The sequence below is a fragment of the Ammospiza caudacuta genome, chromosome 2 (genome assembly GCF_027887145.1).
Source record: "Ammospiza caudacuta isolate bAmmCau1 chromosome 2, bAmmCau1.pri, whole genome shotgun sequence".
Taxonomy (NCBI): Eukaryota; Metazoa; Chordata; class Aves; order Passeriformes; family Passerellidae; genus Ammospiza; species Ammospiza caudacuta.
This window is the reverse complement of record NC_080594.1, coordinates 93,866,606-93,890,330: the sequence shown is the minus strand read 5'-3', so window position 1 is coordinate 93,890,330 and position 23,725 is coordinate 93,866,606. Positions and strand designations below refer to the sequence as shown.

Below are 23,725 nucleotides of genomic sequence, written 5' to 3'. Positions count from 1 at the left end.
AAGTCCACAAATGACAGCAGGGAATGCAACTGGCTTCCTCTCTTCCCCTCCCCCACAGAGACTGCCAAGGTCACTCAGGGGAATGATAACAGGATGATAACAGGATGGGGATGTTTGAGCAAGGCCATGACAAGGGCTGGTGTGAACAACTGGGGTGGGCTGGCTCAAAAGGCAAATGTTCAGGGCAGGGATGCCTCTCACCAGACCAAGGGTCTCAATGCCCCATCTAACCTGGCCTTGAAAAATCTGCATAAGATCAAAATGACAAGGCTAATGCTTACATTGTTAATATACTGCATTAATATTTAACAGATTGGAAAACCCTTTTATTTTGCATTTTAACAGAAACCTAACATTTAGATCATAAAAACTTGAAATTAGCTGTGATTCAACTTTCTAGAGTGTAAACAATACTGTATATAAACCACAAGGGACCAATATTAAAAACTACACCATACTCAATGTGTATTTTTTAAGTGCATTACCTTTGCCATTATTAGATGACCACCTTGTGTTAAATTGGGATCCCAAGGAAGATCAATATATTAAACTACAGCAACGAAGGCTGAAAATTAAGAGCACAATCAACGTTCTTGTGGAGATAAGAAAGCCAGCAACTTTCTACAGGTTTTTTTTGTTATTGATTTTTGTAGTACTTTTAAATGGTAGTGGATGGAGAAGCACATGAGGACTGAGAATATTCTTCCTAAATAACAGGATTTTGTCTCCAGCCAAAGGTATATGCAAGCTTTTGCACTGCTGGTGAATTTGACAGAAACCCAAAACTACTCACGAAGAAATACTTATTTCAAAATGTAATTGATTGTGAGGAAATTCTTTTATCTGTGATTAGTGTTATTTAAAAATTACCTAGAGTTAGTTTCCTGCCAAGAGAGTGCACAGTGCTTGCTCTCTCTTCTAGACATACTTGATGCCAAATCTGGTGTAGACTCCTTTCATAGAAAAGCTTGTTAGAAATGTTAAGTCAAATTGCTAGAAAAATATTTGCAGTTAGGATTCAATTTCAAAGACCAGTTCATAGACTTCTGGTAAAAAACAACAACAACAACAAAAACACCTACCTCGCCCCCCCCAAAAGACAAAACCAAACCAAACCAAATAAAAAAACCTCAGCCAACCAACCAAAACTCACCAAACCAAAACCAACCAAATAAGGCAAAAAATGAGAAATAAAAATTCTCTGAAGTTTTATACTGATGTCAGTGTTAGTCAAAGACTGAAATACAGCAGATCTTTAAGCTTTAACTGCATTTTCAGTTTTTTAAATAGAGATTTTCAGTAATTACAGTACAAATCAGCAATGGAACACTTATTTCTATTTTTAGAAGTATCCTATTTCCAATTTGTGTAAGAACTTCTAAACACTGAACTGTGGCAGACAAAAAATATATTCATACTCAAAAAAGAAATGTGGGTACTGTGAAGAATGTATTGCAAATTAAAACAAAATGCAGCAGAAGCAATAAAATATTTTATGTTACAGATTACTATTGCCAACCATTTTAAGAAATGCTTTTATTTACATTTGCAAAGATATTATCATTCCAAGTTGCACTATACAAAAGAGGAAAAATACTAAATGCTACTTAAATACAGGAAAAGATCAAACAAACTCTAAGAAAATTCTGAAATCAAACCAACAAAATTCCTTATTCAATACATCTAGTTATGTTAAATAAAAATCTGGTTTTAATCACTAAAACTGCAGGTTTATCAAAAGATAATCTGCTAAGATACCTATCTGCTACTTATCAACATAAAATAAATTAAAGAATTTATAAAATTCTCTGAAGAGTCAAAAATAAGTAAGAGTCATCCCTATAAGGAAAGACTGGTATTTCTGATCTTTACTCTAAGGATTCAATTGCATGAGTCATTTACAACAGCAGCATTATTTCACTTTAGAAAATATTGAAGAAAGCCATCTAGCATATTACAAAGTTTTTAATTTTCCTTTTTATGAATGAGTGAAATGTGAGAATCCACACGATAGCCAGCAAATTGCACAGTACTGAGATGCTGTTTAATGTATTTATTACAAATCAGTAAAAAAAACCCTTCCAAATTTCAAGTAACATAGGCAGCTGGTATCAATTATACAGAACAATAGTTAGATTGAAAGCTAGTGCTAGTGACTTGTGCTTAGACTGGAGTCAAGAGAGTTACTTGTCAAGAATTCCAAATTCAGCAGAATTGAATTGAGGTTTATACAAAGGAAGGTGTGACCTGGATCCACAGTTCTGCGCAGTTCTTGGAACATTCGATGAAGACCAAACATTTCAAACAGCTTCTTATTGCCTCTGCAAAAGATTTTGAATAAAAAAATTGTCAATTTAAAATGGAGAAAGCTCAAGGAAAGGGTTTTTCACTTATGTGAAATAGGATTTCAGAGACAAATAAAAAAAATAGGATTTGTGAGTCAGTTTTACTTTGATTACTAAATGCCAGTTACAATTTTAGATTATTTTATCGGAAAATTCTTTTTCCTAGAGTTCAATTTTATTCCTTACAAGAAATGAAAACCTCAGTTTTGTCAACAGCTTTAAGTCCAATGTAGAAATTCCTCAGTTTAGATATGCCTTACAATAATGAAACACCCCACTGAGCAATGTGCCAGTGAAGCTCAGCAGCACCTTACTATTGATATGATGACCTTTTTTACAATAATCCAATAATCAGCAAGCAATGGGAACACATTTTAAAAAGCTGAACATTCCCAAAAGGGCTCAATTGGCTCAAAATCTTAAATTTTTTAAGGAAATGAAAACTGATGAAGCTTAAATGCAAGTCAAATATAAGACTAAAATTTCAAAGGCACTTACTACTAAGTAGCTGAGTAAAACTGGAAGTCTAGGATTCTCTGCTAAGAATTCTAAGCATTTTTGTCACCTGCAGATGTAAGGAATAACTCCTCTTTAAGTCTATATTGTGAGGCTTTTTTCTAGTTTGTACTCTGCAAATTGAACTAGATTTATGCACTAATTGAACTAATTGAGAAGCTTATCTTAAACCTCTATGGCAGGAACAGTCTAAATTTAACTGCTACAATCACAAGTCCAGCATTGTATATGGTGGAGGGAATAAACAGAGAAACAGAGATGAGTTTTTGGAAAAGAAAAAAGGTCACCAAGTTCATTAACCTAATAATAGCTAACAGAATAATGGTAATAAAGGATTACTTTATTCTGGAGAGTTTTTGCAGTATAACACAGAGCTTTTCCAAAACTGCAATATCTAGCTTAGAACTTCGAAGCAATACAGAGCAAGTCTGGAAGAAGGATTCATTGCTGCAGGCTTCAAGGAAAGGCTGTAAGGAACCTGGAAAAGAAAATTATTTTAAAACCGTATCACAGAGTTCAGTGCAGAGAAAAGTGTAACTGCTATTGATACCTTTAGAAGGCCTTAAATGCTTCTTGCTGTGCAATAATTACAACATCCAAATATTTCAGTTTCTGTTGAACATGTGATGCAAAACTCAGGTAAAACTAGAAACTGAAAAAATGCATCTTCCTAAGAGTTCTGACACTATTGATCCTTGAACTAAAGCAGTGTCTATTCTCTTGAGAACAGAGGAAAACAGGAAACAGAATAATTTTAAACTCAAATAAAAAAATCTTACATTGAAAATGTTTATGTAATGCTCATTTATCACGGTTCTTTCCTTCAGACCATGGGAGGGGAACATTAGGCTGAGCAAAATGACTCAGAAAGAAATACTTTAAAGTGCTGCAGTTCACATAGGTAGGGATAGTACATATAAGAGATTGTGTGAGACCTGATAATCTTTCATCATCAGCATATTGTCCCTGTACTCAGTTTCAAGAGAGTAAACACAGTAATTAAGAGGTAAAAGTAAGATCTGTACAACAATTAAAACCAAAAACCCCTCCCTTAAAATAGCAGATGAGTTTTTATGTCTCACTGAAAAGCATTTCCCTCTACCTTGTCTCCCAAAATCTAGTAACTTCATAATAAGGTTAAATCTGTTATCTGGTTATTTCATTCTTGGTTATTATATTATAGATTAATTTATAGCAAAAACTTAAAGAGAAGAAGTAACAATTTGTTTTTCCTTAAAATTAACAGACTTTCATATACCACAGAGTATTTGCATTATGAGAACACACGTGAAGAAAATATTTTAATTGCATAATGTTAAAATATTTAATGTGTTCCACTTAATAAGAAACTGCAATATGCAAATGACAGCACAAACCAACAAACAAGACATTAAGAAAAATTCATAACCTGAATACTGTAATTTATAAATAGGATCTCAAGATGTTTTTATCAGTACAAAGAGGGCTGGATGTACATTTTGGTCAAAATTTTCCCCTTCCTTGTTCAAGGACATACCATTTATTAAATGTAACAAGTAGCCTTGGAGTGAATTCAAGGTTTTAATTTATTTCAGAAGGTTTCCTGATAAAAAAATCTGAAGAAATGCTATGGAAAACTGTTTGAAATAGGGCTTTAAAAACAAATCAACTTGGCATTTAAAGTCAGCCCAAGAGCCTAGATAACTAATTTTCTGCACTGTGCATTTATGCTGAATATTCAGCAAGGATATTTGGTAAGGCTGTGTTGGATATTTGGTAAGGATAAAAGGACAGTTATTCCTATTCCAACAAATGACCAAGTGCCACCTCTGATACACAGGGAACTCTAGAGACTTGTGGGCCTTTCCTGGTTTATACCCTCAAACAAAGAGACTGAGAAGCAGCAAATGCCTCTATCACAGATCAGAGAAACTACAGCTATACGTAACCTTTTCTCTCTTTTCAGCAGAGGTGATTTTGCTCCTTTGCTTTAAAATGCTGGATTCATCAGACGGAATCCACAACATACATAATGGAATGTGTGGATGGAAAACACACAGATGCAGGATAATAACAGAGCTTGGTAGCAAGAGGCCAACCTTGCAGCAATAAAAAGCAACAACTGACGTTCTGTAAAGTTTGGAAAAGGCAGGCAGATGTTTTGTGGTTTGCATAGCTGAAGTATCCTCAGTTCTTTACCCAAAGCAATGCAAAACAACAATTAGTCAAAGACATACACATTATCAAGGAAATAAATCACTATAAATTAATTTTGTTTACATCTATTTCTGTGTTTTTTGCATTCTTCCTACCATGTTTAATACACCTATGGCTTTTGTAACTGGAAGTAGTACTAAAACAGAGAGGACAATACACATTGTCTTCTCTGTTTTAGTACTACTTCCAGTTACAATTCACTGTCTCTAAACTGTAATAATAATAAATATTAAACCAGAATGAAAGTAAAGTAGAAAAGAAAGCAGCAATCAGTGAAAAAAAGACAAGTAAATATACTGTTTTTAATTTTATTTTAGCTTATGGTCTTCAAGGCATAACACTTTTAATATTTTTTTCAGTATTTCTATACTTTCTCTGCAGAAGATATAATTTTTCAGAAATTGTCATAGAAAAAACCTCAGGGTTATCTGTCAATTAGAGCAAACAGAAAATCCTTAGATGAGTTCACCACGTGTGCTACATTTAGTGATACGTGACTGACATACACTCGGTGCTCTTCATTGAGCCACTGCTCTCTGTGGCAGAACTCTGGGGCTGTTAAGTACATACAGCAGAGCCTTAAACCTGGAAAAAAGATTAACTAAAATTTCACTTCTGGTATGATGCTGTAATGCCCTAGTGAGTCTAGCTTGTTAAAATCCTTGAGAAGAGGTGACAAAACTATGAACAGAAACAGCAAATAAGCAAAGCCCAATGAACACAATCACCATCTTAAGAGTGCTTCTTGACAAAACATCACTGAAGAGTGTTTGAAGTAAAGTTTCTGTACAATAGCAGGAAGAGATAACCTTCTCTAAAGCAATGAAAATCTAGGACTACAAATTATATAGTCTGTAACTTTATAGTAATTCTATGGAGCTACAAATTTATAGAGATTCTTCTAAAATTTGCAACAGTTGCCCCAAATGACTGCCTATTCCCAAGAAAGAGAAATGGTTGGTCCTATCAACCTGCACTGCACCGCTGATGAAATGTGTTTTAACAACAAAAATCTGAAACAGTATCTCTTACTTACCAAAGACACTTTTCAAAAAGAGAAGAAAAGAACAAATACATATATTTATTCTTTTCTTTATGAGAATGTTGACGTTCAAGAAACAAACTGAGAAGAAAGGCCGTTCTTTTTTCTATTGCCTATTAAGACAACAAATGGCTTTAAAAAACTCATTTAGCATGACTTCTGACTCATCTGACCTCTGATTCATGAGAGATTTGAAGGTAACAAAGACTGCTTGGATGAACAGGGCAATCCTACAATTTATTCCTAAAAATATGCTTAAATAGCCATAAAATGCTTTTAATTCCTTTTCTGCAGGGTAAACAAATACCATATTTAGCTGACCTGAATATTTCTTTGCTGACCTGCCCTTACTGGTTCCTTAAATATATTACATTTAAAAAAAAATACACACACACAAATATATGCTGTAAGAATGTTCTGACTTTGAATTTTACAAATTAACGTAAAAAGACAACATTACTTTTAAGACAGAAGATTTTTCCTATAAAACAGAAAAGCTAACATGATATTAATGTCTAAATATTTGCAAAGTTAATCACGTGAAACCCAACTGAAAAAAGTACATGTTTAAATGGACTTTCTGAACACTGTTTATATATTCAATTCAGATAAGCTTTTGAAGATTATATTCTAAGTAATCAGAATATGAACAAAATAAATATGTAATTTAAATGCATCTCTAGCTGATTAACTAAAAATAATAAGCTTCACATTTTTAAATATTTTGGTGGCTTAGATTCTGCATAGATTTTGCTTTTAACTATTTTAGAAAAATATAATTGGAATTTATCCTGACAGGACTTTGTCACAATTTAAAATAATCTGCAAAAGCCTCCAGTGGTATCCTTAAAACATTAGAGCGTGCTGTAGTTGCATTAACTTGGCCTGATTGGTAGACTGCAACGAACAATAAGCAATTTATCATTGTTGACAGGATTCATATGAAATTTACCCTCAAAGTAATCAGTCACACAGCATAAAATCGCACCAGCTATAGTTACCCAGAAAATTCTGTTTTCATACCTAAAGCTATGTCACTTCAGGAAATAAAATGACAACTCTAAGTTCATGTTTCAACAAATTACCGATGCCAGTTTTGCCTCATTTTCTAATTGCAAGAGGATCTGCTGGAAGAAAGGAGAATGCATCTTAGCAATGCAAGTGAGTGATGCAGCAGGGTCTCCCCACCAAGAGTATCACCACCCTTTACTGGCAGTGAGGTGGAAACATAGCAAAGGATGAGGAGAAGACTACCCAATGCCTTCACTGCCTCAGTCTTTAATAACAACACCAGTTTTTTTCCTGGTATCCAGCCTCCTGAGCTGGAAGGCAGGGACAGGGAGCAGAAGGAGGCTCCCATAATCCAAGGGGAAATGGTCAGTGACCTGATACACCACTCAGACACACAGACAAGCCTCTGGGACCAGATGGGATCCACCAAAGGGTATTGAGGAAGTCAGTGGGAAATGCTCACCAAGCCACATTCCATCATTTACCAGCAGTTCTGGTTCATGGGGAAAGGCCTGGATACCTGGAGCCTGGCAACTGTGACACTCATCTACCAGAAGGGCCAGAAGGACAATTCAGAGGCCTGTCAGCCCAACCTTGGTGCCAGGGCAGGTCATGGAGCAGCTCATTCTGAGTGTCCCCACATGGCATGTGCAGGGATCAGGCCCAGCCAGCACAAACATGGGTTTATGAAAGGCAGGTCCTGCTTGACCAACCTCATCTCCATCCACAGCCAAGTAACCTGCTTGGTGGACGAGGAAAAGACCGTGGATATGGTTTACCTGGACTTCACTAAAACCCTGTTTCTCACAGCATTCTCCTGAAAAAGTGGCTGCTCAATGTGTGGAAGAGGGCACTGTTTGGGGGGTAAAAATACAAGTAAAAAACCCCCCGATTGGTAAAAAACAAGTCAGGAAGCAACACTTTGCAAAGAGAGAACAGTCAATGCAATGTATTTATTGGATTTGGACCAAAAAACGGAAAACTGAATATATGTGCCTTTCAGGAACTAAAGCTGAGAAATAAAAAAGAAAATAAAATGTACAATAGGTTTTTCTGAAGTATGTGTATAGGAATTCCAGTTGTTGAGGCAGAATAGTCAGGTATTTTTGTCTGGTAAATAAATGCTTACAGCAGTTATAACTAATCTAAATGTCAATGCCATTTGAGAAAGCAACACGTGATATTCTATTGCAGAAAATGGGGGTTAGTAGAATGGCTGGAAGGTGTGCTCTGTAAGGAATTCACTAAAAATGAACTCCAGTTTTAAACACTGATTTTTTCAATTGTGCTTATCTAGTGTACTAGTTAATGACTATGGTATAAAGGTAGGAATAGTCTAATAAAATTCCATGCTGGAACTTCCTACTTAGAATGCAGCAGGTATAAAATACATGGAAATCAGAATTATCTTACTTGCTAGAATAGCAGAAGCATAAAGTTGATATACTAAAAATCAACATACAATTTTCCTGGAAAATCACTGATGATCAGTGGATCAAAGGATGGATTTGATCATCAGAGGATGAAAGCTTTTGCTGTGCTGATTGAACTCAGCTTGTATTTGAGCAATCAACACAGCCTTACCAATAAAGACTGAATCTGATAAGGCCTGACAGAGAGAAAAAAACATTTTACAAATAACCTAGGTAGCATTTTAAATTGCAGTTGTACACTACTATGGGTTTCTTTGTTCAAGAAGCCAGAAAAGGCTCAATGAAATACCAGAATCACAGAAAGAATCACATCTCTCTCAGCACACACCTGAAGGAGCTTTGTTCCAAACACAAATGCTAAGAAAACCTTAGCATAAAAGCATCACCTGTAGTTCTGTAACATTAAAGTGAGAGGGTATATAAAGTCTGAACTCTGACAATGCACAGACATTACTCAAATTATACAATTTTAAATTTCCATTTCCAAGGAAAGCCTTTCATTATGGAATTATATCAATTATGACATTGTTCCAAAAAAAGCTGGCTAAAAAGTACAATAGTTCTAACAGTCAAATACAAAACAAAACATGTATAAAAATATTCTTCCTACTTAAATAATTTTATGGAAAAAGATAAAATTGTAAAGTTTTTATTAAAAATATGCAAGTTTAGTAAATAAGAGCAAACAAGATCTTACTTGAATAAACTTCAGTGTTCTAAAGATTTCATAACTTAAATTGACTGGAAAGGGGATGTGTATATCCAAATACTGATATAAACAACTCTTTTTAACATAAAATAATTTTCAAAAGTTAACATTCACATCTACCTTCAAATTGATACACTGCTTAAGAACCACGTTATTATCCAAAATGGACAGTGAACCTTTACTTCTGAAATGGCTACTTGGCTCTACATAACTTTATATTTAATGGCTTCTTCTATTTATTGTTTTGGAGTAGATGAGACAGGGGTCCAAAATTCAGAATGGCTAACTATTACATGATTTGTACTAGAAGAGGGAGAAAATAATGACACAGATGTTATTTGTTATTAGAGATGGGTACTTCATACTAAATGAATTTCATCAAAATCAAAGTATTAAATATAAATTTTAATTGAATTAACAAAAATGTGTGCAAAATTTTGGTGTACTTGCTCGCTTTCAGCACATATAGGTGGGTCCTAGCATTATCTAGTCTGCATTTAACAGAGTTAGAGATCCTTATCTGTGGTTAAAATATTGAACTAAAACATTTATTAATCCAACACAATTATCCACTGTTTTCAGAAGAATAAATAAAAATTACAAAGGTAAGATAGGATAATAGAGGAAGGATTTCCTTTCAAATGATTTGTATTTCAGTGTTCATGCCACATAAGCTGTAAATCATTTGTATCACTATAGCTTCAAAACACAAGTCCTCAGGACAATTTCACATCTGCTTTTCACACAGGTCAGGGGAATCCTATCTTAGTACAATATTCACCAACTTGACATTTCTATCCTTCCAGTGCTGCAGAAAAAACTCACTTGAAAAGCTGCAATCCTGCAAAGTTACCAGTAAAGATAATATGCTGGAAAATGTTGAATTTTAATCTGTTTAGGCATATGAGCATTTTTTACTCCATGCCACACTGCATGTAGTCTGTAAAGTCTCAAAATGCTAAGACTCAAAAGGAAACATAAAGGGGTAGGTTTGAGTTTTCTTGGCAAATTCTGACCATTAGCTTTTTAGAAGTACCCATAGAACAGTGCATGTTGTAGAATTCCCAGCATCAGTTACAGAAGCATTCCAGCAAAAAAGGAAAAAAGTGTCCTATAGATGGTCAATGTAAGAAGACTCCAGTTTACATTTAAATAAACACAGCTTCTTACTATGGAGAAAATCCTTCTATCTTCACTGGCTTCATTAACTTCCCTATGAGACTACATCTGGACTGAGACTACAGACTTGGTTATCCATGACCATAATATTTTCTTCCCAAAAAAAATTAAAACTATAAGCAAGGTTCAGTGAATATGTAAATACAGCTCATTTTTGCAGTTATTAAAATTCTTCAGTTATGTCAATATGGCTAAGAAATCACACGTAAGCCCTACCAGAATGTGCCATAACTTACAGTAAACTTGAGAGCATCATTTTGAGACTTTTTTTTTGAAGGTGCTCTCATTTTGATTTGTGAATAAGTACACACATATAAAATATACTCTCTGCAAAACAGAAACAAGCCTGAAGACAAAGTACATTTAAGTTTTATTTAAAGCAAATGCCAGTGTTTTGTAATGTCCAGTCAGAAGGTAAGTTTTGATTTCATTGAATGAACCTAAAGTTGGAAAAGGGGAATGTACTAATCTACCTGATACAGTCAGATACCACTGCAGGAGGAATTTAAGACACATGATGTCTTTGTATAAAAGTGCACAATGTGAAACCGAGGCAGGGAGCTCTCTGTCAACAGTTTCCAAATCAGGCATGAACCAGACTGCAGTTAACAATGGTATTTTTGATAGGGGAATATAAACTCACTACATCATTTGAAACCCTTTAAACTGATTTACAAGTTTAAAATAAACACAGTAAGATGTGTGAGAAGACAGGAAGAACATTATTGAACAAGATTGCATATGACAAGTATTCAGCTACAAAGTGATTTAATACCAATGATGTGATGTTCTTCAACACCCACAGAACAAATTTTCTTGATGAGGTCATGCTACTTATTACTATATTGTTTCCAGAAAATGTTTCAAGTCTGGTATCCAGGAATTCTCTTGAAAAGTGTGCTGCAAGTACTGTTCTAGAAACAAGGTCTGCTGAGGAAAGATATTTGTATTCTTAGGGAGGGAACTTTGGGGTACGAAGATGCCCTGGAAGCCACTGTTTCATACTATAACAATCTGGATAATTAGAAGTAACAATTACTTTAATTATCAAACATTAATTTTCATAGTAATTTTAATGGGAAATGGTAAGAGCTTTGTTAAGCAATTATATGCCATTTGACTAAACTGAAACTTTGGCATGTAGAAGTTAATGTTTTGCTCTCAAAATTTCAAAGGCAGTCAGAGCACTCTGCATTTGTGGAAATCAATCACAAGCCATTCAGCATTTAACAAGATATTAAACCTACTTTCTATGACAATTCTAACAGAGAAGATTTTGGTTTTAGATCTGTCTTCACAAGGGTCATAGCTTAGAGATGGGACTAAAAACTGAACACCATGGCCTGGTAGCTTGTTTTCCTTAACTAAAGTAAGGAAACCTTCAAAAGCTGTGGTACTGAAATCTTTCTTCCTTATTAAATGAGCAGGAATAGATGTCTTATCCTTTTCCTTAATGAAAAGCAAGGAAGATGCCTTTATAGACCACTCATTAGATTCATAGACCAAAAGAAGGATCAAGCTGAATGTTATGGCACTCATCTGAAGCCTCAGATTCAAGGAAAAGAGCACCATGACTAAAATAACACTGCAGGACTTGATCCCTTGACTCTGCTTTCATCAGTCAATCTTTGTAGCAAGGGAAAGGTTGGCATCCTCCAGAAAACAAATATGGATCGAAATACTGGCAATGGGTACAGAGCACAAAAAAGAAATTGAAAAGGATGTAACTGAACTGACAGTCCTCCTGTCTGACCATGGAACAAGAAAGGAACCAATGAGGTAGCTACAGTAAAAATATAGCTAAACCAATTTATACACCATTATGTACAGTTTTAAACAAAAACATTAGCAGAATGTAATAAGAGGAAAGAGATAAAATATCTTTGTAGAGTTGATTTTCTACTATCACATTCAAAACAAGCTGTTCACTCCCACATTTAGAATTCAGAAGCAACCTATTACTTCCCCTAAAGGGAGCTGACTAAACTAACCACACTGCAACTTAGGCCACTGAGTTCATCTGAAAAAAAAAATTCTCCATCATATAAACAACATGAAATATAAATTCTTTAGAATTATATTGTTTATCATAAGAATCGCCTACATTTCATTTCAGTTGCTTATTAACTTTCTAGAAAAGGTAAAAATAAGCAGTTTGCTAACAAAATGCAAGTGGTTAGGTAAGGACCAGCTTACAAAACACAGCTGCAAAATTTTGTTCCTCAAATCTACAAACAGTAAAAGTAATGAACAGAATCCACAGAAGTACTGGAATATGGAAAAAACCCCGACACTACGAGAGTATAAAAGTAAACTGAAACTGAAGCTCTTTTGACACAAAGTAAACTGTCTGAATTACTGCATAACATCTTCAGCAGCTCCTCTCACTCTTATACCCTGAGGAACATACTAGGCTCAACTTTTTTCTCCCCTGATTTTTAAAAGTCAGCCTTTGGTCCAGCTATGAATGAGTTTGTATATGACAAGAACAATGATCAGTAGAACATTTTTCTCTTCCTTAGGCCCTAAGATTTGTGTAAAAGAGGTGAGGCAAACAAGATCAGCATATATATATATTTATACCACACACATATATATATTCTGTATATCACTCACACTGTTACAATTCCAAATATGTTAATGATTGGGTGTACTGGTCTGGTTGAGACAAGAGCTAATTTTCTTCACAGCAGCCCTCAAAGTGCTGTGCTTTGTATGGGGAGCTAGAAAGGTGCTGGTAACACACCAGTCCTTGGCTACTGCTAAGCAGTGCCAGCACAGTGCCAACACTGTCTCTGTAAATTCCCCCCCACCTGGACGGGTTGGGCAAGGTCCTGGGAGGGGACACAGGCAGAGCAGCTGAGCCAAAGTGACTCCCATACCATATGGCATCAGCTCAGCAACACAAGCCAAGGGAAGAGAGGAGGAGGAAGGCATGAGAGGGGAAGGGGGCATTCATTATTTATGACATGTCTTCTGGAGCAAACTCTATGCATGCTGAAGCCCCACTTCCCAGGAAGTGGTCAGACACTATCTACTGATGGGATCTTTTGGTTTCCTTGGTTCCATGTGCGGACTTTGCTTTTGCTTTAATAAACTGCCTTTATCTTGACCCAAAATTTATTTCTTCAATCTTATTTTCTTTTCCCTGTTTTGCTGAGGAGGGGAGTTTCAGAGTGGTTTGGTGGGCACCTGGTGTTCAGCCAGGGCTATCCCACTATATTAGGGGATTAGATAGTGGGATTAGTTTTTTAGAATTCTACAATGGCATGGAAACTCACAGATGTCAAGAAAATAAGCTAAACTTGATGCAAGTTTCAAGAAGCACATAGAAATTAGCTTCCTAAGGGTACCAAAAGTCTTAAACATTTCTTCACAGAATTCCACAAGTGGCTCAGCTGGATAGGTACACTCCAGGTGTTATCTACCCCTGTACGGAGGAGATGTAGAAAGAGAAAAAAGTACTGAGGTATGTCACCTTTCAGTCCTCTATCGTTTCCCATTGAAATGTTGGTGTCAGGACTCTCACAGCTTGTTATGCTAAACTCCTGGAGATGGACTGTATGAAAGGCTGTCTGCCAGTAACATCCACAGCAGTGAGACTATTAATTTTAATTTGCCATTAAGGTCTTGTACAGAGAGAGAAAAAAGATGATACTAATGCCTCAGCTGTTGCATTTCACATCATATTTTCAGTAAGTGAAGCACCATCAGTGTTGTGTGAACTTGCAAGGGAAAACTGAATTTTGAACCCACTGTACCAGACATACTGTGAAGCCAAATAATGATACTGATCCAAAATGTTAAGAACATGCAAAACAATCCCAAATCTGCTTAAGCAGTACTGGAGACTCTCATTCTAGCTTCCATCAAGAGAAATACCTGTCTTAGACTAGTAGGTACCTTCAGAGAGACCTCAACAAGTTAGAGAGCTGGGCAATCACCAACCATGTGAAGTTTAACACTGTGAAGTGTCAGATTCTGCACTTAAGATGGGGCAACCCTGGATGTACAGACAGACTGGGGAATGAGAGGTTGGAGAGCAGCACTGAGGAAAGGGACCTGGGGGTCCTGGTCAGCAGAAAAGTGAACATGAGCCAGCAGTGCCCTGGCAGCCAGGAGGGCCAGTCCTGTCCCGGGGGCATCAGGCACAGCATGGCCAGCTGGGCAAGGGAGGGGATTGTCCTGCTCTGCTCTGAGCTGGGGAGGCCTCACCTCAAGTGCAGGGGGCAGTTTTGGGAATAAAATATACAGAAGTCATTAAAGTATGAGAGAGTGTCCAAAGCAAGGCCACGAGGATGACAAAGAGAGGAAGCTGTATGAGGAGCTGCTGAGGTCACTTGGTCTGTTCAGCCTCGGGGGGACTCAGGGGAGTCCCCTTTGCAGTCAGCAATATCCCCATAGAGGGAAGAGGAGGGGCAGACACCGATCTCGTCACTCTCATGAGCAGTGTGAGAAACTGAGGACATGACATGAAGCTGAGTCAGGGGAGGCTTAGGTTGGATATCCATGGAAAGGGTGGTTGAACACTGGAAGAGGCTCCTCAGGGAAGTGATCACAGCACAAAGGCTGTCTGAATTCAAGAAGCTTTGCACAACAGTCTGGAGAACAGGATGTGACTCTTGGGGTGTCCTGCACAAGGCCAGGCATTGAACTTGATGCTCCTGATGGGTCCCTTCCAGCTCAGCACATTCTATGTTTCTGGGATTCCTCACATGCAGCTTAAGTAATTATCCTCAGTATATGAGGGAAACCTAGGCTTCATTTCTGGAACATGAGAAAAAGAATTTCTTACAGGGGAAAGAACCTACCTAAAGACCTCAGCTAAGCTTGGACTGCACAGAAACATTAGCATTCATTGCTTATTATAAAAAAAAAAGGTACATGCAGTTACAGGGAGTAGTACTGCAACACAGTAGTTATTTCATATCTGATTCACATTTTTCAGCCTGGACAACTGAGATTCGAATCTGTAAAAACATCCCATAAAAAATAACCTTAAAAAACAAAGCTATAGAAAATCATATGCTAGAAAAATTTCCAGTGGCCTTTTTTTCAATTTAATTTCCAATAGCTTAATCTCTAAAGGTATTATTTTTGAGCAAGAGTATTGTAACACTCCCATAGAGCCAGAAAATTACTGCAACAAATTGAGAGAATGCCTAGGATGGTACATATTTCATAAAAAAATAGAAGTCTAGACTTTGCCTCCTGTTGACTGGATGCTGTCTTTTTGGGTAATATGACTCCATATTTTAGTAAAGAGCCACTACCTATGTCTTCATATTTAGAGCTGCACATGAATACAGCTTTAACACTGAGCATGAATTTCTGTTTTACTCTAACACAGAGAGCTCTCTTCTGAATAGTCACTGCTGCCTCCCAAAGTTTGTCTTTAATGACTTTTTAATTGGAAGCTTACAAAGGAATGAAATCCCAATTTCCCATCAGCAACACTATTTCTCATTGTTAAAAATTTCTTGCAAAACACTATGTATTGGAAAAGAGCAGACCATGCCTAATTTGTGTATTGGAAATTTATTCTACAAAAGACGTCTACATAATATAATCTTTATATCCAGTTGCCAAGAAATAATTTTCAATCAAATGTCAATTTAATTACACAGTACTCTTCCTTCCCTGATTTTACATAAACACAACTTCTCTGAGAAGCAAGCAAGCAAAATTTGAGTCTCGCAATATATCTTCATTATTCTTCAAACTGCAGGCACCTAGTGTATCAGAATGACCACTGCAAGGTAACAGAAGATGTACTGTCACAGTCATTACCCAAAGAAACACCAAACACTGTCCATCCTGCTTAGATGGTTACCTTTGTGCATTCAATTAATTCCTTCCCAATCACAGTTATGACTACTAGGAAGAATAGTGTAAAATTGCATTCATTACCTGGTCAGAAAAAGGAAGAACAGAACTCTAGTTAAATATTTTTGAACTTAGGTTGCTACAAAACTGCTTTTTACTCAACATTCCATCCCAAGTCAAACATACTTTGTATTTCACTAGTACAATGTATAATAAAAAATACTTCCAAAACAACAAACATACAATTCTGTTCTTAAAGGCAGTGAGTGATTTTATCTTAAAAAAAACCCACAAGGTTTATTCAACATGGCATTGGAATGTGTCACTACCTTCATGCTCATCCAGGTGGTTATCAATTGATCCTTACCTGTATCACCTGGAGAAATGCTGTGGCAAATAAGATTACTAATGCTTTTCTAGGGCCAAAGCACAAAGTAAAATTCAGCAAAACATAAACATCTCATCTAGAAATACCATTTCCAAACCCTAGAAATTGAAAAATGATTGGGGGTGAGCTGGTCATCCAAACTAGGAAGAGAATTAAAATAGAACCTATTTTTTATCTCCACCTTCTGGCAGGTTTTCATGATTTGGGTTCCCTGGCACAGCCAGACTTCAAAGAAAAATATCAGCAAGGTAATACAGTGGAATAAACTGAAACCCAACCAAATATAGCTACAAAATTTCACAGCAAGAAATAAGAAAGTAACCAAGATGAAATACAAAACAGTGGCTGAGAGGGAGAGGAAAACACAAGATGGCTCAGAAAAAGACGGACAATTCAGAAATACATTTTATGTCTTTACTGAATGTACAAAGAATTGCTAATAGTACATTAGACTATACAGCTTTTACACTGTATTTTTATATGCTTGTCCATTGTTTGTATGCTTTCCTCTCCTGTTTTCATAATGATATTTTTTTTTGTAATTACCCACATTTACCAGATTCCATGGTCATCTGAAGTAATCCATCAAGAGCCCTGGAAAGCAGACTTGTACTGGATACTTTTAGGTGACTTAATACAACAGGCACACATTGGTATTCCAAAAATAAGGCCTTCCCTTCATCTGTCTTCAAGTCTGCACGAAGGGACTCAAATGCCTGAGCCAGGTAATCCACTGAAAATACCAAATACAGGCAATAAAACTTCTATAATCCTTGTCTAATTAAGCCATGTGAACAACTATCTGACAGCTACCATGGCAGATACACATTTAAAAGTTAAACAGCTGAAAATACTAAATTTACTTTTTATTTGAAGATGCCCTCTGCCTACTTTTATTCCTTAACAATCCATTGTGAGTGGAGAAAAAGATTATCTACAATTCATATATTTAAGAAAAATATACTTACAAATGTAAAGTCCTGCAAATATTTTGTTAAAGAGGAAAAAATATACAAACTTGCACAGTTAGTTTGAGACAATGTTGGTTTCAACATCTGGGAAACCTCTATTAAGGGAGTCAGTGGCTGATTTGTCTGAGTGAGAGCAATTATTTTCATGAGAGCAACTAATCCCATTCCTTCTCTAAAAAGCTGTATATTTCAGTATAAACATTTTAAATTCTCATCCATTTTGAGAAATTATACAAAGGATGTAGATTAAGTGAACCAATCTATTTTCTTAACTTCCTGCTGTCAAATCTTCCTCAGAATTTTGGTATTGCATTGATCATCTGGAGCACAGAAAATTAAGCAGAAGGAAACAAGTTATCCTACTGCATAAGTTTAACTACGGTGCCATCTGCTGGATACTGACATTTTGAAGGAATGAGGACATATGTTCCAACCAAATCTGCTATTTTATCACATCATTAGTGCCATGTGGTCAGAGTGATCAAAATTCATGTAATTCATACACGGTGATATCTGACATATGTTTAACAACAGATCATATTTTCTGTGCTACAGTAGCCAGCAGTACAAAGCAACCATGAAAAGCTAAACTGATTCATTCTAATCAGGAGTGTTCATCTGCTTAGGGAAAATCAGTCTCTGCAATGACTACATTTTTATTTCAATTCTTCTTGCATTGTTTTTATCAAACATTCCTAGAATGTGAGTATCAATTTGAGACTAATTATCATGCTTCACCAAAATATGTTGACTGAAATAGTTCCCTCCAACAGCTGGAACACTGTGTTAGCTCATAAATGATGTCAGGATGGTCTTCCACAATGTTTTATTCCTGTGAGTATTAACTATAAATACTCACAATATAAATATTGCACAGGTCATTAAGCATAAAAACACACTAATCTGCTTAAACATCTAAACCAGAAGCACAACTTCTATGAATAAAAACTCTATTCATTATCTATGCATTTAAAATATTTGGCATTCCTGTTTTGTGTCAATCAGGGACCACAGATAGTAGCAATTTTGTGATGTGGATCTCTGCTGTCTAAGAATTGCCCCAAAACCTAACATATTTCATGGAAGAGACTAAAAAAATCAGATGCCAAAGCAGGCATCTGATTTTGACTTTTTTGCATGGTATTTCAGGAGTACCTTGAAAATTAGTATCTCTGTAACCTGTATCAATCTCTTCATGTTACTGACAAAAGAAACGTGCTACTTGTAAAGATATTTTAAAATACAAACCATTCTGAGGAAAAATGATAGCAAAAGTGGAAACAGGAATAATTCAAGTTGGCATCTAGTCCAACCTTCCTGTCAAAAGCAGAACCTTCTCTGAGGTTAGGTTAGATTGCTCAGTTGTAACTCCACTAAAAAATTACTTGCTATCAAAATGATCCATGCTTTTAGATTGTCTTTGAAAAGGGAAAATAAGTGGTTGATACCACAAAGAGTTGGAAAAGGGTGATAGAGATGTTTGTTCTTATGCTATCCTTGTAAAATTTATTCTTGCAGAAAGCCCCAGTTATGCAGACACACAGTACTGCTGAGCTGCTGCAGGTAAACAGCAATCACACCTTACACCTGCTCTTAATGATATTTACTTTTCTGTCTGACTTCCATAAAAAAGGATCTGCAACACCTTGTTCCCTTTTTCTCCTGAAGAAAGATAAGACATTAAAACTGAAGGCAGCAGTTAAAAAATCAGTTGAGAGAAGAGTTCTTATTCTTTGAGTTGTATTTTTAACATCTTTTCTCACGCTGTTCAGACACAATCTGATTAGTGTAATCTCACAGTGTCTACTTTGAAACCTTTATCTTCTCCCCCCTCTTCAGAAATGCTGACTTGTCAAGTCATCATACTGACAAAAACACAAATTCTAACATAAAATGAATAACAGCAAGATTTATACTATTATATTTTGCTTCACAATACCCAAGTAAAATCACTTTTCACTAATAAAGCATAATAGACTCCACAGTATCATTAAAATGCTTTTAGTCCAGGCATCTGACTGAAATAGATAAATTTAAAAAAATCTTGACCTACCTTGTTTCACTGTTTTAAGCACAATCAAAGTCGACAGAAACCTCAGAGGCATACAGAAACTCTTGAAGAAAGCTGCTGACTTTGATTTACTTTCTGTAGGCTGTTCAGAAGAACTCTGTGGGTTTCCCTTACTCACTATGCCTTTGAAGATATCTTCACCAAGTCTCCTCATAGTTGATCTCATTGCTGTGTGCTGCTTCAAACAGTGCATGTGGTTAGTGCAAACATTACAACTTGACATACATATGTTCTCCATGCAATTAAACACTAAATTGCAAATGCTTTGACCATGTACAGGAATATAATCAGTACAGGAGATACTGCTTTGTTTCAAAAGCTGTTGAACAATATTAACATGGTGCCTTATCAACACACACTTCAGCAAGAGACTAATCAGTGAGGGTCCTGGATACTCTGATGTTATTTAAGTTGCCTCTGGTTCCAGAAAAAGCTGTTTCAGTCAAATCAATTTTGTAAGCTTGCCTGAAGTTATATCCTTTAAAAGCATGTAAAGAATCAAGGTCTAAATACGAAGCTGAAAAACACTGTAGAGGTAACATCTACTAGATTTTCATCATAAACTCTATAGAAATATTTCCACAGAATCAAACCTCACAATATGCTTGTTTAAAATATAGTCACTTATTAGAACTAAACCAAACATCTTACTATTGTATTGAGTTTAAACTGAGGATATTTACAAAGTTTCTAGCATTTGAACATTGACAGCACTCTGCTGGGTCTTTACAGTACAACTGTCTTTTTCTTTATTATATTGCTAAATATTTTCTTATGGCAGACTGGTCAAAAAGAACAAGGAATGTCTTCTGGTTAGACACCAAGCAGAAGACAGAAAAATCAAAATTTCTTCACTGCTTTGCCACTCACTTCCATCATGTTCAACAAATCTCATTCCCATAAATGACACACTATGAAATAATTGCCTTCTCTAGTGCAAGCTTTGTTAATACATATGCAAAACCAGAACTTCAGATGTGCTTAGACATCACAAAAGAAATCACATACATAGGGAAACTACATTTAAATACACAGTGCAAAATTTAAATTTAACTTGTAGGTGAATTTATTTTTCATTTGCCACTTTCTGTGGTCAACACTATGAATTTATGTTTTACAAAGACAACAGTTTCTTTTCTATATGCTACCTGAAAATATCCAATTTTCCTATGTATTTAATATGTAAAATCCATTAATATCTTCCATGATTTTTTTTAAATATACTACATGATGACTACTTGTTTTACCTGTGTATCAGTGTCTAACTGTCTTATAGACCAGTAAATAAATTTAATCACAGACACGTGCAGTTTAGGATTCACATATGGCATCCACTGGAGCTGCTCAGCAGCTATAGGCAAAAGCTGCAAAAATATACAAAACCAGAATTACATGCAGTATATGAACTATTCTCTAAAAACAAACAAACCTCCTTTCTCTTGGAGTTTATCAGATTACATATGCAAATGTTTCTGGGCAGATCCAGTACAGCCACCAGAATTATATGCATACACAGGTGTTAAATTTTACATAGGTTTACATGTGGGAGTGGAGATACATGTGAGCTTAATCTCATATAAATCAAATCACAGTGACTACAAATCTTTTATATAATAAATAAATACAACAAAATTAATTTGCTGAACACCTCACTGATTTCTAAATCTTGGTATCACAAGAAAAAACAATAGAGGTGTTGAAATACAGCATAATATCACCTTTTATTGGTGATAAATTGAAATTTTAGTATTTAAATAGGCATAAAATTATTTTAAATTTGACCTGTTGATCTCCGTAAAACAATGCATCACACATAAAACACAAAGACAAGCTATCACCTCACAGAAGTCACTTGAAATAAAATGCTGAAGCTCTTAGGTTGAGACAGGATATCACTTTTTATTAAAAATTATCTGTATGCTTTACAAATGAAAAATTATCTATTATATCTCACTGCTGCAGTGAGAATACTGACTTACTAACAATTATTTTGTTTTAATTACATGATGACCTGTTATACTCTCAGAATCATTTAAAACACAGTGAAATCTGAAAACATTAAGACAAGCAAAAAACCCAAACAGTCCAAACCCCTTTACCTTCATACACTTTTCCTGAGTACAGAAGTTCTTTGAGCTCTGGGTAACCCTAGGTTTATGACTCTCTTCTTGTGTTTTTATTTTGCTAAGATGCTGGTCAGAGATCCAATCCATAAGATAAGTTAAGAGCTCATAGACTTGTGAATTCAATGGTAGCTGTAATATATTCACATCATCAGATATTTCAGCTTTCAATTTAATGCATTTTCTAAGCTAAAATAGTAACAGACTGAAACACATGACAGTATATTAGCTATGAAATATTATGCATAATAGAAAGGATGAGAATTTTATGCCTGATAAAATCTGAGAGTTACTGTAGTGTGGGCTTGTGGAAAATGCATTCAAGCAGACAGTGATCTTGAACAGGCCATGTGTGCTCTGCTGCCCTGGTACCTAGGGTTTGAGAAGCCTGTATAGCATGAATGGAACTGTACCTTACAGCATCTCTGGGAAAGGTAAACTGTAGGCAGATCAAAGGTGGGAGGGTGGCAGTCCTGTCTGGGAGACCCCTGCACATCAAGAAGTCAGAGACCCACACCACAGGTAACTCGAGCAGTGCAGCCTGTGCTGTGCTGCACAGATAACCACCTGCACAGTTTATCCTGTGCTTGGCTGCAGGGTAAACTCAGGCAGCTCCCTCTTGGTACTGCTGATCCTGCCTGGCCTTGGCCTTGTCTAAAAGGGCAACAAGTTCTTCTCCCATGAACGTCCTTCATGAACAGAGTTGTTTTCTTGCAAGATATGTAAAATGATATATATGTTGAGTGGCCAGAAAGGAGGGGCTTTTTTCAATGGACAGGCTCTGCTCAGCACGCCCTGGGCAAAGTCCACCAGGGCTCCATTTGATGTTGCACAAACACAATATTCCCAGCATCTAAAGGGACACAAGATTTGCTCACTCCCCATATTCCTCCTCTTACTCTGCCTTATTTTAATAGCCATTTAATGAAGCCATTTGTTGTCAGCCTTTCTTACAAAGATCCAGAAGGAACCCTGCAGTGTTTCTTTCTCTTTCTCTCACACTTCACTCCCCAGTGCAAAACAAATACCTATAGTGATGATTTCTTGGTGTGAAAAACATATGCCCATAATTTATTTTGTACTTGATTAAATGGTAGTAAAACAGCTTGCAAAAAAATTCATACAGAATCATTACACTTTATAATTCTGGACAAATGAAATACAGGAGAAAACAAGTCTTTAAAGTCCTTCACTTTAAAGGGTGTGGGAAATTCTTATTTCAATATACTAGACCTACTTCGTTTCATTTCATGCAATCCACTGTTGATAATTTAACTGGGTAACTAGTATTGTTTAAAAAAAGAACAAAGATTTAATGAAACTCTCATCTTGGCTCTACTACATTGCAATTAAATACTCTACAAAAGAAATCCAGAGATCTCTGAAGACAGACTGCATGAACAATTCCCTAAAGACATCAAAACTTTTCTTCTATCTACCTTCAGATAACTCTTTTCCTCTTCACTCAGAACTATAACCACTGATACTATTTGTATTTCATGTACAACAAAGTATGCTAAAACCTATATGGAGAGACTTTGTTTGCTATATGTGGACAGCACATTCACTGTAGATCAATTAGATAGGGTGGTGTGAATATCTTTCTCATTTCACAGTTTACCTCTAGCTGGAAAAAAAAGCATAACCAGCTGGGAGATGTTGGCAAAGTAATACCATAAATGGAACAACATGGAGACCGAAAGATTTTCATTAAGTGATGTAAGAAGGTTTTTTTAAGGAAAAAAGGTGATTGTTTTGGAACTGTGAATAACACTGCATTTAATCTCAATCCTCCACTAAAGATTATTTCTCCAAAAAATAATAGCAGCATACCGCTTTTGGTTTAGAAGATTAAGGTTCTTTATTGGATACTTCTGAAAGACTACTTTTTACCTGGTGTTACTCATAAGGATAC

The 23,725-nt window shown here is 35.9% G+C and overlaps 1 protein-coding gene across 1 annotated transcript in view; it reads right to left on the bottom strand.

Annotated features, from left to right (window-relative positions):
- Nucleotides 1-1,576: 1,576 nt before the first annotated feature.
- CCDC138 (coiled-coil domain containing 138) overlaps nt 1,577-23,725 on the bottom strand; it is a 29,139-nt gene continuing 6,990 nt past the window's right edge. The window contains exons 9-14 of the mRNA XM_058799885.1: nt 21,787-21,942; nt 20,935-21,051; nt 19,670-19,862; nt 17,202-17,378; nt 3,201-3,339; nt 1,577-2,321 (exon numbers count right to left, since the gene is read on the bottom strand). Of these exons, the coding sequence (XP_058655868.1) occupies nt 2,150-2,321; nt 3,201-3,339; nt 17,202-17,378; nt 19,670-19,862; nt 20,935-21,051; nt 21,787-21,942 (954 nt within the window). The 3' untranslated portion in view covers nt 1,577-2,149. The remainder of the gene's footprint in view (nt 2,322-3,200; nt 3,340-17,201; nt 17,379-19,669; nt 19,863-20,934; nt 21,052-21,786; nt 21,943-23,725) is intronic.